The sequence below is a fragment of the Myxocyprinus asiaticus genome, chromosome 23 (assembly GCF_019703515.2).
Source record: "Myxocyprinus asiaticus isolate MX2 ecotype Aquarium Trade chromosome 23, UBuf_Myxa_2, whole genome shotgun sequence".
NCBI lineage: Eukaryota > Metazoa > Chordata > Actinopteri > Cypriniformes > Catostomidae > Myxocyprinus > Myxocyprinus asiaticus.
In genome coordinates this window covers 43,771,536-43,784,409 of record NC_059366.1, presented here as the reverse complement: position 1 = coordinate 43,784,409, position 12,874 = coordinate 43,771,536, and the positions used below count along the sequence as shown (strand labels likewise).

Here is a 12,874-nt window from a genome sequence, read left to right as displayed (position 1 = left end):
GTCAGGTATCTCTCTTGAAGAAACGACTCCAGACGTTTGGAGGTGTGGTCTCATCAGAGGTGAAGACCTCTCAGCCCACAGATGCAGTTGACGTGTCCTCTGACTCTCAGACTCCCTCAAAAGATGACAGCGCGATGGTTAAAGCAGGTATGTCCAGACTCACAAACATTTTTGTGCACATAAATATTTATTCCAAATTTTTAGTCCATGCAATTTTGGACCTGGAAAAAATTACATTGTGCACCTTATAAATATGTGAAAATGGTAGACAATAAGAGGCAGTGCTTTACTTAACCCATTGTTTGGTGTTTGTTTTTGTGTGTGTCCAGCAGAAGGCAGTGCTGAGCCAGGCAGCATGGTGGACGTTGAGGTGCTACAGGAGCGAATCAAGAGGCAAGAGAGTCTCTTGCAGAGATGCAAGGAGATGATTCATTCCAGTAAAGAGCGCTCGGCACAGCTGGCCAGCGAGAATGATGTTTTACAGCAGCAGCTGCAGGAGAGACTGCAAGAGCTTGAGAAAATAAAGGTGCATGCCCACTGAAAACATCAGATAAAACCAAAAGAACATGTAAGACTTAAACAGGACGTCTTTTTGGGTTAGTGAAGTTTTGGAGGTGGTTCTTTGTTTATCTGCATTTGGGTCAGGTATTTGTTAGTTTGTGTAGATGCATTAGTTGAGGTTCTGTTCTGTTCTATTTTGTTTCATTCTGTTTTGTTGTTTTCTTTTGTCACTCAGTCATTTCCTATTATTTTCTATTTTATTGTTTTATTCTGTTCTACTCTATTTTTTGTCCTGTCCTTTACTTTTCTATTCTTTTCCATTGCATTGTTTTTTTTGTTTGTTTGTTTGTTTTGTTTGTTTTTTTGTCCTGTGCTGTCCTATTCTATTCTATTCTATTCATACATGGTCCTGTGTTTGAGAGAGTATTTGGTGGTAGTGTGTGGTGATGAGGATGGAGCTGTGTATTGGGTTTGTGTCGCTGTCAGGTCTGTGTTGAAGAGGGTTGCGGGTGGAGCGCTGTGACTGTGTTTCCTGTAGATGTGATGAGTTTGTGTTATATCTGGGAACAGCTCTCAACACGGACAGAAAGGGCAGAGGTTAACAGCTCACCCCTCCCTGCTTTAAACAGACATGCATTATAGCTCATCTGTACCTGCCATCACACTCACACTAAAACACCCCAGCTGATACTCAACTCGCCAGGAATTATTCTGCAGTCTTGTGGTTTGGTTAAACACTAAATCATTGTAGATTTATGTTAAACAACTCTGCATCAAATAAAACTACTAAAATAAAGCCTGTGCAAAACTCACCGAAGTTTAATACTGAGGACAGTGTGTTGTTGTATCGTAGAGGCGAGTTTGCCACAACCACCGGCGGCTGTCTTGAGCTGTAATTGAGGTTTGATTGTTGGTTCTCTTGGTCTGGTGTGAAGACTCCACAGACTGCTGTGATGTGGATGTGGCCTGGATTGTGTGTGTGTGTGTGTGTGTGTGTGTGTGTGTGTGTGTGTGTGTGTGTTTACACAGAAATTCACAGCTCCTTGGTTGCTGTTTTAATTTAATTACTGGTGTTTGAAATGTATATGTGACCGGTGGTCTGTACATTATCCCTTACGTGACCATGGTAAAACCATGCTTTTTTTTTTTAAACAGAGGCAAAAGCAATGTCATAAAAGACAGCAATGTTCAGTAAATAGTGAAATACTTATTTATAATAATAATTCTGCCAAGTTAAATTGTGTTACGTTAGGCTGTTTATGGTTGCAAATCAACAGAAAATGTATGTGTGTGTACTTAAAGTATTTTACAATGTCTTCAAACACTGCTAGGATTCTGAGTTTTATAACATGGCATTTATGCTGTTTCTTGTTATCCTTAACATTATGTGGATCTTTGTTCGAAAGTTTAATAATCTTATCACTCAAAGCTACTGATAAAACGTGCAATGTTGCCAGGCTAGGTGAATGTGCAATATATAAAAGACTTTTGAAAAGAGCCAGGTAAACGTACCCATGATACTCAGCTTAAAGGAATATTCCTGGTTCAATACAAGTTAAGCTCAGTCGACAGCATTTGTGGCATAATGTTGATTACCAAAAAAATACATTTTGACTCATCCCTCCTTTTCTTTAAAAAAGCAAAAATCGAGGTTACACTTAGGCACTTATAATGGAAGTGAATGGGGCCAATTTTTGGAGGGTTTAAAGACAGAAATGTGAAGCTTATAAAAACACTTACATTAATTCTGCTGTTAAAACTCATGTATTATTTGATTTGTTTAAATCATCATTTTTACAGTCTTTTTAGGGTTATAGGGTTTGTTGACATTACATCATCATGGCAACGAAGTTGTAAAATTACATATAACTTTACACATAAATGGTTAGTAAGTGATTTTATCGCACTAGAATCACGTTTACACGCATATTGTTGATGTCTTGTGGCTATACTTTTGAAAAAGTTTGTATTTCAACATTCAAAAATTGGCCCCATTCACTTCCATTGTAAGTGCCTCACTGTAACCCAGATGTTTTTTTTTTTGTTTGTTTTTTTTAAAGAAAACGAGGGGCAAGTCAAAAATAAATTGTTTGTGCTAATCAACACTATGCCACAAATGCTATCGATTGAGCTCCACTTGTATTGAACCCGGAATATTCCTTTAAATCTCTTTTAAACATTCTTAAAGTCTTAAGGTCAGTACGTTTCCAACATGCTGAGTTGCGTGTCCAGGTTTTCTAGGCAAAATGTCTTTGTGGTTATTTTGATAGATCGTCAAAAAATGTTGATTCTCAGAATAATGTTTTAAAACTCATCATCTGTCACTCACCTTCATCTGTGTGTTTACCAGGAACTCCACACCTCAGAGAAGACTAAACTGATCACACAACTGGGCGACGCCAAGAACCTCATCGAGCAGCTGGAGCAGGACAAGGTGAGAGAGACGCTAAATGCTTCATGTTACTCCTCAGAAGGGTTCAACTATGCTGTATGTCTGCCATAGAACTGTGTTTATAAGCCAGCATGAATGGAAGAATACAAATTCCACTGGCCCACTTAGTGAAAGTTGAAGATGAATTATCCTTAAAAGACTTTTTAAAAACAGATCAGGAAGTCTAATTCCTTTGGGCATTTCCCTTTGTTACTTCTGAGGCTAAAATTAAGTCTGGAGTCGATTGTTTTGCTTATTTATCCTATTCCAACTTTATATGCAGAGACAACTATAAGTAAGTCATTTGTAGGTTAATTTCCCCAAAAAGTGTAAACACTGTGGCTCTGTTGCAGTTTCAAAACATTCCTTTATTTGAGCGTCCTGACCAGCCCTACACAGCAACATTGACCATTTTCACAGACTGTGATGATGCGTTTCCGCCTTATTTAGCAGCGTAAATGTGACATTCTTTTTTATATTTGCAATTTTTAAATGATGTAGTGTAAATTTATAACACTATACTTTGTATTATATTACCCTGGATTACAAGTGACCACAGATGCGATGAGGTTTCTAATACAGCTGCTGAGAGAGTGACGGTAAATTTGCCGCCATCTCTCTTTTGACGGTTGTAAAAACGTAATAGTGGCATTTTTCTTTTGATGTTGGAGCAAATGGGTAAGCAAAAATGTATATTTGCTGTGGACTCCCATTCACCGCTATCAAAGTTTTGCCTGCAATGGTTTACTTCTACGTTCCAAAACACTGAAGTGTAAAAAGGGTCTATTGTCGCAACCAGTGCAGGTGAGTTTGGGGCTGGATTATCTGTTTGCCCAACCAATTGCAGTGGGGTTTGGGAAACCTGTTTGAAAAGTCATTATTGTGCTGCAGAAATTACATGCGTCACCTATAGAGGTCGACCGATGGTGGATTTCGCCCATACTTATAACTTGAATTTTTTTATTTTATTTTATAGAATAATAATAATTTTTATATATATATATATATATATATATATATATATATATATATAATATAAATTAGGGCTGTGAATCAATACATTTGTTTAATTTAATTAATTGCACAGTTTTCTGTGATTAATTGCGAATAATCTTGATTAAGTTATGGTACATGATACATTACAACAAACATTAAAAAATCATCATAAATATATTTACTTTTATACTTTGTCTCAAAGAACTTGCAAGAAATTGGTTAGTCATCATTTATTTTATTTAAATATGTACGTGTTTTTTATAACAAAATATTCATTGAAGTGAGGATAAATATATGGATAAGTGATTTAGATAGAGTCAGTCCTATGTGTTTGTATTTATTTCACCTCTAGAGACCGCTGTTATACTGTAGAACAAAGCCGTTCTAACAGAGAAACACGGAGGAATAACAAAAAAAAATAAAACATTTCTAAAGGGAAACTACCGCCACTGATTAATCGGTAAAACCGATTTATCGGTTTAACTTTAGTCACCTATAACCCTTTGCAACACCAGTCAGTTGCAGGTAAATGTAAAGAACATAAATATTTCTTACCAGCCATGAAATTGGATTGCATTATTTTTAATAACAGTAATATCTATTTTTAATTATTAGGTCATTTTACTTGGATTTTGCTTTTGTCAAATGTTAATTTTGGACCCTTTGATTAAGTAATTGTTTGGAGGTCTTTTATTTGTCATCTAGGGTAGTTTTATGTAATATATGGAGAGCTGTCTTCATGCTATGGTTCTGATCAACTTAGTCATGTTGTGTTTGGCCTTTGACTTTTGCTCTGTAGGACAGCAATGATTGCCTTTGGAATGTGAATGAACGCAAACATACGTCAGGAATGATTAGAGGTGTGTGCTCAAACTGAGCGCAGGAAGAGCTATAGATGGGTGGGAAACTGGTGAAATGGTATGAACATGTTTGCACTAGAATGTCAACGTAATCAGTGGCAGAATAACTTTAAGAAGTAGCAACTGACAACAGTACGTTTGTGGATTCCGTTTGGGTTTTAGAATTACAACTATATTAGTGAATGGATTCTCAAGTGCAATCTTAAAGGGATAGTTTACCCAAAAATGAAAATTCTCTCATCATTTACTCAGCCTCATGCCTTCCCAGATGTGAAGACACACAAAGATTTTTGGAAGACAATTTCAGCTCTGTAGGTCCATAAAATGAATGGGTACCACATTTTTGAAGCTCCAAAAAGCACATATAGCCATCATAAAAGTAATCCACACGACTCCAGTGGATTAATTAATGTCTTCTGAAGCAAAACGCTAGGTGTGTGTAAGAAATAGATCAATATTTAAAACTTTTTTTCAATGGCCCATCCCTAGTAGGGTGATTAAATGATGACAGAATTGTCATTTTTGGGAAAAATATTCTTTTAATAATCACTGATATTTATGATATGGTTATGAAGGGCATGGTGATCGCTGAAACAAAGCGTCAGATGCATGAGACTCTGGAGATGAAGGAAGAAGAGATCACTCAGCTGCGCTCCAGACTCCAGCAGACCCTCGCACAGAAAGATGAGCTACAGGAACATAAGGAGAAGTCAGAGAAAGCAGGTGAGTGAGACTGTCCAATTGCCCTTGTCTATCGTGATTTCTGTGCACTTTGTCTGGTTTTCCTAACTCTGCGTTTAATGGGACTTTCCCCCCAGCATTTGAAGAGCTGGAGCGAGCCCTGGGTGTGGCCCAACGGGCGGAGGAGGCACGCCGTCAGCTACAGATGAACATGGAGGAGCAGGTGAAGCAGGTGGAGAAGGCCAGCGAGGAAGAGAGGAAAAATCTACAGCAGGAGCTCACCAGGGTCAAACAGGAAGTGGTCACCATTATGAAGGTACGTATGGCATGTTTTAGCTTATTTTTGTAGCACTTACCACATTTATTATATAAAGAACAGAAGTGCAAATACCAATGTGACAATGGGTCTTCAATACAAATCTAATTTTGTGAAAATTATTGGCAGTGAGTCTTTGTTTTTGTCCAGAGCTTTAGCAGTTCTTAATGGGGTATGTTCAAAGCAGTTCAAAATTTCTTTGATCTTTTGGGTTAAAAGAGTACTGTAACTTTCAGACCTCAAAATATCCTCCCCAGCCCAAAAAGACCATTTATTGAAACTATGCTAGAAAAACCTTGTGCTGTTCTTGACTTTGTGTCGCACCTACAGCTTTGCAGATCCTTCTGAAGAATCTCATGTATTTTAAGAAGACCCTTGACTATTTCAGTCTGATCTTAACAGTTTGAGCAGCACATTTCATCGTGGATTGTGTGAATCTGTCACAATTTAATGCAGCTTTGCAAAGAGACTGTTAAAGGCAGTGATAAACAGTATTTGACTGGACAGCAAACTCACAACACACATCTTAGCAAAGCTCTATTACTTATTTTACAAGTGACAACAACAAAAAAATGGGCTGTTTAATTTTTAGGGTCGAAAATGGTCACGAAAACTAAATTATGACTCTTTTTGCACCAATAAAACTAAACAAAGCAAAACAAAATTAAGTGGACCTCAGGTAAAAATGTGCTTCTATTCTGATGTTTTAAAGAACAGAGAACTTTGTCATGTTATTACTGATGAAAACATGCAATCTATTCATGTCTGACATTTGTCAGCCATATGCACAGATGTGACTTCTCACCATCAGAAATGTTTGAGAGCTACATCCTGTTACACAATTGCGCATTTCATTTAGACACTAGATCAAGAATGCAGTCATAGAGTGGGGCAAGCCATTGAACTTTTGTATTTTGGTGTGTTCCCTATGTCTTCGCTCTTCCCTGTTTTTACTCTGCCTGATTCATTTAACAGTGTTCTGCCTGGAAAAGCCATCAATTCACACACAGTGTCACATTCCTCCCGAGAATACTCTGGATTACAGATTGAACTTCCATGACTGCAGTTCCCATGAAGGCTGAAATTTTTATGGATCAGCACACCTTTTGAGTTCTTCCCCTGTGCTTTTGAGTATGATTCATTAAATAAATGGTAGTAGTAAATCAAATTGACCAGGTTTATGCCACATTTGTAGTCCAGCATTCATGTATCCGAGGTAGAGCTTCAGTTTGGGCAAAGAAAATCAGTGCTGTTTCTTTCATCAGACCCCATAATCCGTACTTTAACCAAGACTCATATGTCTCAGTCTTTGTATGCCAGGTGCTCTTCAAGAGTGACATTTTGCTTATGCCAACACCAACTATGTTGGTTGATCGTTTTACCAAATCATGAAACTATGAAAGTAGTTAACTGAGGTTCTTCAAATTCTAAATACGGAACTGACAGTATTTAAAATATAGTGTTAAAATATACTATATATATATCTGAATGTGAATAAAATTGCATAGTAAACAGTCCTGCATTGTTATATTCCCCAGACAAATTTGAAAACTATTGTTCTGTTATTAGAATTAGTCCTAAAGGGGCTGAATTCTAAACTTTTGCAGAATTTTACTTTTCCCCCCTGTATGCTTAAGTCCACTTACATTAATACACACAAGTGTATAGAACTTGTAAATCAGTAATTACAAAAAAATAAAACATTTAATTTAATTTTTTAAGGGTTACTCCATTTGACCTGGACTAAATGCGTCTTTTCATAAAAATGTCAAAATATCTGACTTCAAACATAGTCACGAGCATCTAAAGGGGTTTCCTTTGTTTTGTTTTGTTTTCCACATGACAGCAGAATGGCTACTGCATGATGGTTACACCACCTGACTTTAATTTGGTGGACAGACATTTCTCAAATATTTAATAATATTTTAAAACAAAATAGTTTCACTGCTTTTTTATTTTTCTATTTATTGTTTTAAGAAATAATAATAAACAATTATTTCAAACTACTTACAACAAGATTTCATTTTTCAAGAATTTCAGCTTTTAATGAGACGTATTCTCCATACGGAGAATAAAAGCCTTATATCATAATGACTTTGAACTCAGAAATGTTCATCATAGTAAAGGTGTATTCAAGTTATTATTTTGTGTAAATTGCATTTTTTTATGTTTTTTATTTTCTTTATACATTAGGACAAGACAAATAGTGTTTCTATCAATGACCCGAATATGATCTCTGTTATGTTTGATGTTTGTCTTACTCCTTGCATGTGAAATAAGTAAGCTAATGAAAAGTGTTGCAGGTTTGCTGTTGGTATCAGTAAAGTTGACGCTGCCCCATTTTTCATAATTATTATTTTGCAATGAAATAAATAGTCTGGGTGGACTGGGAAGGGAGTTATGAGTTCAGAGTAGAGTACATGCATAGTACACCAAACTATTTAAAAAAAAAAAAAAAAATCCCTTTTTCCATGTTATGTCCCCTTAAAGTAATACAACTCAACAGTGGTTAATATGTTGCCATGATGTATGCATTTCAGAGGTCTTCAGAAGCCAAGATGGCAGAAATGGAGCGGTTACATGCAGAGGCTATGGCCAACAAAGAAGAGGAACTGAGTGCCCAAATCAAACAGGCGGTGGTATGCTTTGGCTTTTATTTCAGTGGCAAACTGTAAAGATTTTTGTCTGTGAAAATATTTTGCATTTGAATAGAGGCATGTGTTAAACTTGTGTTAATACTATGTATTTATTGCAGGAGCAGTGTCGTGAGGAACTATTGCAGTTGGCACAGGAAAGGGAGCAGCAGGCATCTCTTGCTCTGGAGGAGGCCGAGTTGCAGAAAGCTGCGATTCAATCTGAAGGGGAGAACAAAGCCAAGGAACTACATTTTGAACTGGAGTCTGCCAGAACAGTGAGTTTATCAACTGCCTTATCTGAGAATATATCAACAGGATATCCTTATTGTAGTTGCGTGGCTAAATTAAGCCATAGTGTGAAAGCAATACTATGTCTCAGCATAGTACATTCTTTGAATTGAAGGACTTTTTTTTTGTTTTTTTTTTTTGCAGAGAATTCAAGAGCTGGAGAGTTGTCTGGGTAACACTGAGAAGAATGGTGCCAAATCAGACAAACTCTCAGCACAGGTTAAACTAGCTGCTCTAGAGGAAAGGCATCAGCAGGAGTTGGAAAGGGCAAAGACTGAGCAGATAACAGTCCTCAACCAGCAGCATAATATTGCTATTGAAGAGCTTGTGCAGAAACACAAAGCTGAGATTGAATCCATTCTAAAAGACAAAGAGGAACAGTTTCACACTCATGTTGAGGAGATGAATCAAAAGATGCTGGATAAGCTGTGTAATAAACAGACAGAGCTTGAGACTGTGTCTTCTAAATTAAGTGAGGTACTGAAGAGTAAACAACAACTTGAAGAGAAGCTCTCCTCTATGGAGACCACCAGTGAATCTGCAAGACAAGAGTTTGAGGAGAGACTCAAGGAGGAACAAGCAAAATATCAGGCTGAGATTGAAGCTGTAAAACGTCAACATGAAGAATCATTTGCAGGGGTGGAGAAAATGTTGAAAGAAGAACTATATCAGCTGAAGATAGTGTTGGAGGAGAAGGAAAAGGTGCTAGAGGAACATGTGCTCAGGGAAAAGACTTTAGAAGAAGAAGCCAAGCAGGCTCTGCAAGATGGAAATGCCCAATTGGAGGAGCTTAAACTCCGGTCACAATCTAATAAAGAAGCTCTTGATGAATCCAGAGCTCAGATTAGCACTCTAACCGAAGAACTCCAACAAACCAGGAATCAAGTGAAAGATCTTGAGCAAGCTCTTGAGGCAATGCGCAATGATTGTCAAAAGAAAGAAGTCTGTCTTGAGCAAAAGACAAATGAACTTCAGGAGCTAGAGCAAAAGTTGCAGCAAGTCAAGAAGGACCTAACTGAAAAAGAGAATTTGCATACTGAAACTTGCAAAGCATTGCAAGAGGAGCAAAACTGGTTGAGGAAGCAGCTGGATGATCAGAAAAGTTCTCATGAGAAGAAACTTGAAAATATTAAGAAAGACATGGATTGCAAGCTGAAATCCCAAGAAAACAAGATGGAGAAATTCAGGCAGAAAGCCAAAGAAGCACAGGAAAAGTTGAAGAAGAAGCTTCATGATCAAGAGGAGAATGCGAAAGCAGAATTATCCAAGAAAGTTCAAGAGTTACAACAGAAAGACCAGCAACTGAAGGAGAAGATCTTAGAGATGGCACAATCAAACTCTGAAGGCCTCAGCAGTGCCATCTCTGATTTAGAGGCAAATCACAAGGAGCAAGTAGAAAAGCTTCATGTGACCCATAAACAGAAGCAGGAAAACCTGGTTCATCATTGGCAGGAGAAGCTCAGCCAGCATGAGGAGGATATGCAGGAAAAACATGCCCTCTCTTTGCAAGAGAAAGCCCAGGAGTTTGAGGAGATATCTCAGCAGCTTTCAGCCAGCAGAGAAGAGAAGGAACAGGTCTTAAAAGATCTCCAGGACCTCAGGGAGGAGCTTGCTATGAGGGAAACCACTGTGCAGAAACTGCAGACAGAGCTCAGGGAGGCAGCAAGCAAGCTGGAGGGTTTGTCTGAAGGAGAGGGTATACTTAAAAGACAAGTCGAAACCATGGAGAAGAATCTCAACCAGGCCTTGAATGAAAGGAACCTCTTTCAGGATGAACTGAGAAAGGCAGAGAAAACTAGTAAAGAGAGATTACAGAGCTTATCTGAAGAGTTGATAAACACCCAGCAAAAGCTGAGTGCACTTGAAACTTCCAAATGTAAAGAGGGCAAAGACCTCCAGAGGACACTTGCAGAAAAAACTGCGGAGCTTCAAACTAAGGAAAAAGAGTTCCAGACCCAAATGTGTTCTATCATGAAGGAGTTTGAGCAGTGTTGTCAAGAAGCCCAGGCTAAGTTAGAGGGTTTCTCCGTTGAGCTGTGTAAGAAAGTTGATGGAAGGTTTGGAGAGTTACAACATAGGGTTATACAGCATCAGAAGAAGGTCAAATATCTAGGAAATGTTTTCTTGAAGAAGGACAACCGAATTAACACTTTAGAGAAAGAACTTCAGCAGAAATCGGACGAGAACCAGAATCTAAAAAGCTCTCTTGATGAGATAACTCTTCAGTTTGATGCGAGTTCAAAGAATCTTAAAGCCTTACACGCCGAAAGGGAGTCTCTGCAAACCGATGCCGAGAATCGCTTCCAGGTACTTTCTGAGAAAGACCTTCATATCGAGCAGCTTCATGAAGAAAATAAAAGCATATCAGAAGACCTCAAAGCAAATAGTTTGCAAATGAGCAATCTAGAATCTATCATAAATGACTTACAGACCCAGTTAGCAAGTAGCATAACTGAGAAAGAGGAAGCCATATCTCTGCTGAATCAGCAAAACAATGAGGAAAAAGAAAGGCTAAAATGCCAAATGGGGAAGACGGTGGAAAGGTTGGAAAAAGACAAGACCTCGCTTCAAGAGCAGGCAGACTCACTCAGGAACAAGTTCTCTGAGCTGAAGAAGAAGTTCAGTCAGAGTCACAGCACTATTAAATCTCTTCAGGAAAAAATTGCAGACATGGAGAGGCAGATTGTGGAGAAGGATGAGCGTGTTCAAATGCTCACTGCCAGCATTGACAATCAGTCCATTAGTAAGTCAGAAATGGACCAGGCTCTTAGTGAGAAAGAACAAAAGGTACACGCCTTGACCTCTGAGCTGGAAAGCTACTCGAAGAAAGTCATCGAACTAGAGGAGCAGCTAAAGTTGCGGATAAAAGAGCAGAAGCAACTTGCAGCAGATTTACAGCAGCACCTTAGTATCAGGGAAAACGAAAAGATGGAGATGATGAAACAGATACAGGAAGCTCAAGACCAAAGCTCTCAGAAAGGTGCCCTAATGCAGAAAACTCAGGAAAGCCTGCAGTCTTTGAAGGGAGAAATCCAAACAGCCAAGCAGGAGCTGGAAACCCAGCGGGCTAACTTTGAGAAGGAGAAGGCTGAGATTTTGAGGCTGAAAGAAGAGGCCTTAAAGGCGGCACAAGAAAAAGCATCCTCTGAGACTGCTAGTAAAGTAGCTGAGTTGAAGAAGAAGGCCGAGCAGAAAATTGGTATGATTCGTAAACAGTTGACGTCCCAAATTGAGGAAAAGGAGCAAACAATCAAAGATCTGCAGACCCAGCTTGAAGGAATCAAGCAAACCCAGACTGAAAAGGAAGAACGTATTAAGACTCTGGAGGAGAATGACAAGACAACAGAGGATAACATAGCTAAATTACAGGAGGAACATGCAAAGCATCTAGAAGAGTTGCACCAGAAAGAGAGTGCAGAAAGACAGACCTCTCTGCAAAGCTTAAAAGATATGTATGAAGAGAAGCTTGCTGTTCTTCAAAAAGACACGTCTGCAAAGGAGGAGCAATGCGCTATTGCTGCTAGGGAAAAAGATGAGACTCTTTTAAGACTAGGAGAGCTTGAGAGCAAACTCTCAGAATCCAGTGAGCAGATTTTGAACTACCAAACCGAGATTAGTTGCCTTAGAGCAGACTTGCTCAAACAGACAACATTGGTCCAAGAGCTTCAACAGACCTGCTTGGATCTTCAGGGCCAGATTAAGGATAAACAGATTGAGGAAACTGAGATTGAACATGTTTCAGAAGCACAGACTACTTGCAGTTTGCTAGGATTGGAGCCTGCAACATTGCTGGCCAAGGAAGACATGGACATTGTCAGGGACCAAGATGATTGGAAAAGTCAAAAGGACTTGTTGGTGAAGGAATACGAGGAGAAGCTCAAAGACTTGCACAGAAGGCTAGAAGAGAAAGAAAATCAGATAAAAGCACAACAGAATTCAAACGGGGAGACAGATAGTGAGTGCCTAAACAACAATACACACACCTCAGAGCACGAGCTTCAGAGAAAGCTGGTGGAAGCTGAGAATGAGAAGCAGAAGCTCCATAAAGATTACACCAGACTTCAGAAAGACCTTCGCTCTCTAAGAAAAGAGCATGAGAAGGAACTGGAATTCCTGAAGAAAGAGGTGGCTGAAGAAAGCGAAAAACAAATGATGTAATATTTAT

General features: G+C 38.6%; 1 protein-coding gene across 7 annotated transcripts in view; it reads left to right on the top strand.

The window, feature by feature from the left end:
- Positions 1 to 12,874, top strand: part of LOC127413729 (golgin subfamily A member 4-like) — a 63,360-nt gene that overhangs the window by 27,983 nt on the left and 22,503 nt on the right. For 5 of the 7 annotated variants that reach the window (XM_051651109.1, XM_051651107.1, XM_051651108.1 and 2 more), the window contains 8 exons: positions 6 to 147; positions 330 to 526; positions 2,852 to 2,935; positions 5,364 to 5,511; positions 5,607 to 5,785; positions 8,326 to 8,424; positions 8,541 to 8,696; positions 8,854 to 12,863. In XM_051651109.1, coding sequence (XP_051507069.1) covers positions 6 to 147; positions 330 to 526; positions 2,852 to 2,935; positions 5,364 to 5,511; positions 5,607 to 5,785; positions 8,326 to 8,424; positions 8,541 to 8,696; positions 8,854 to 12,863 — 5,015 coding nt within the window. The remainder of the gene's footprint in view (positions 1 to 5; positions 148 to 329; positions 527 to 2,851; positions 2,936 to 5,363; positions 5,512 to 5,606; positions 5,786 to 8,325; positions 8,425 to 8,540; positions 8,697 to 8,853; positions 12,864 to 12,874) is intronic. The other 2 variants (XM_051651111.1, XM_051651106.1) reach the window with 1 other exon arrangement.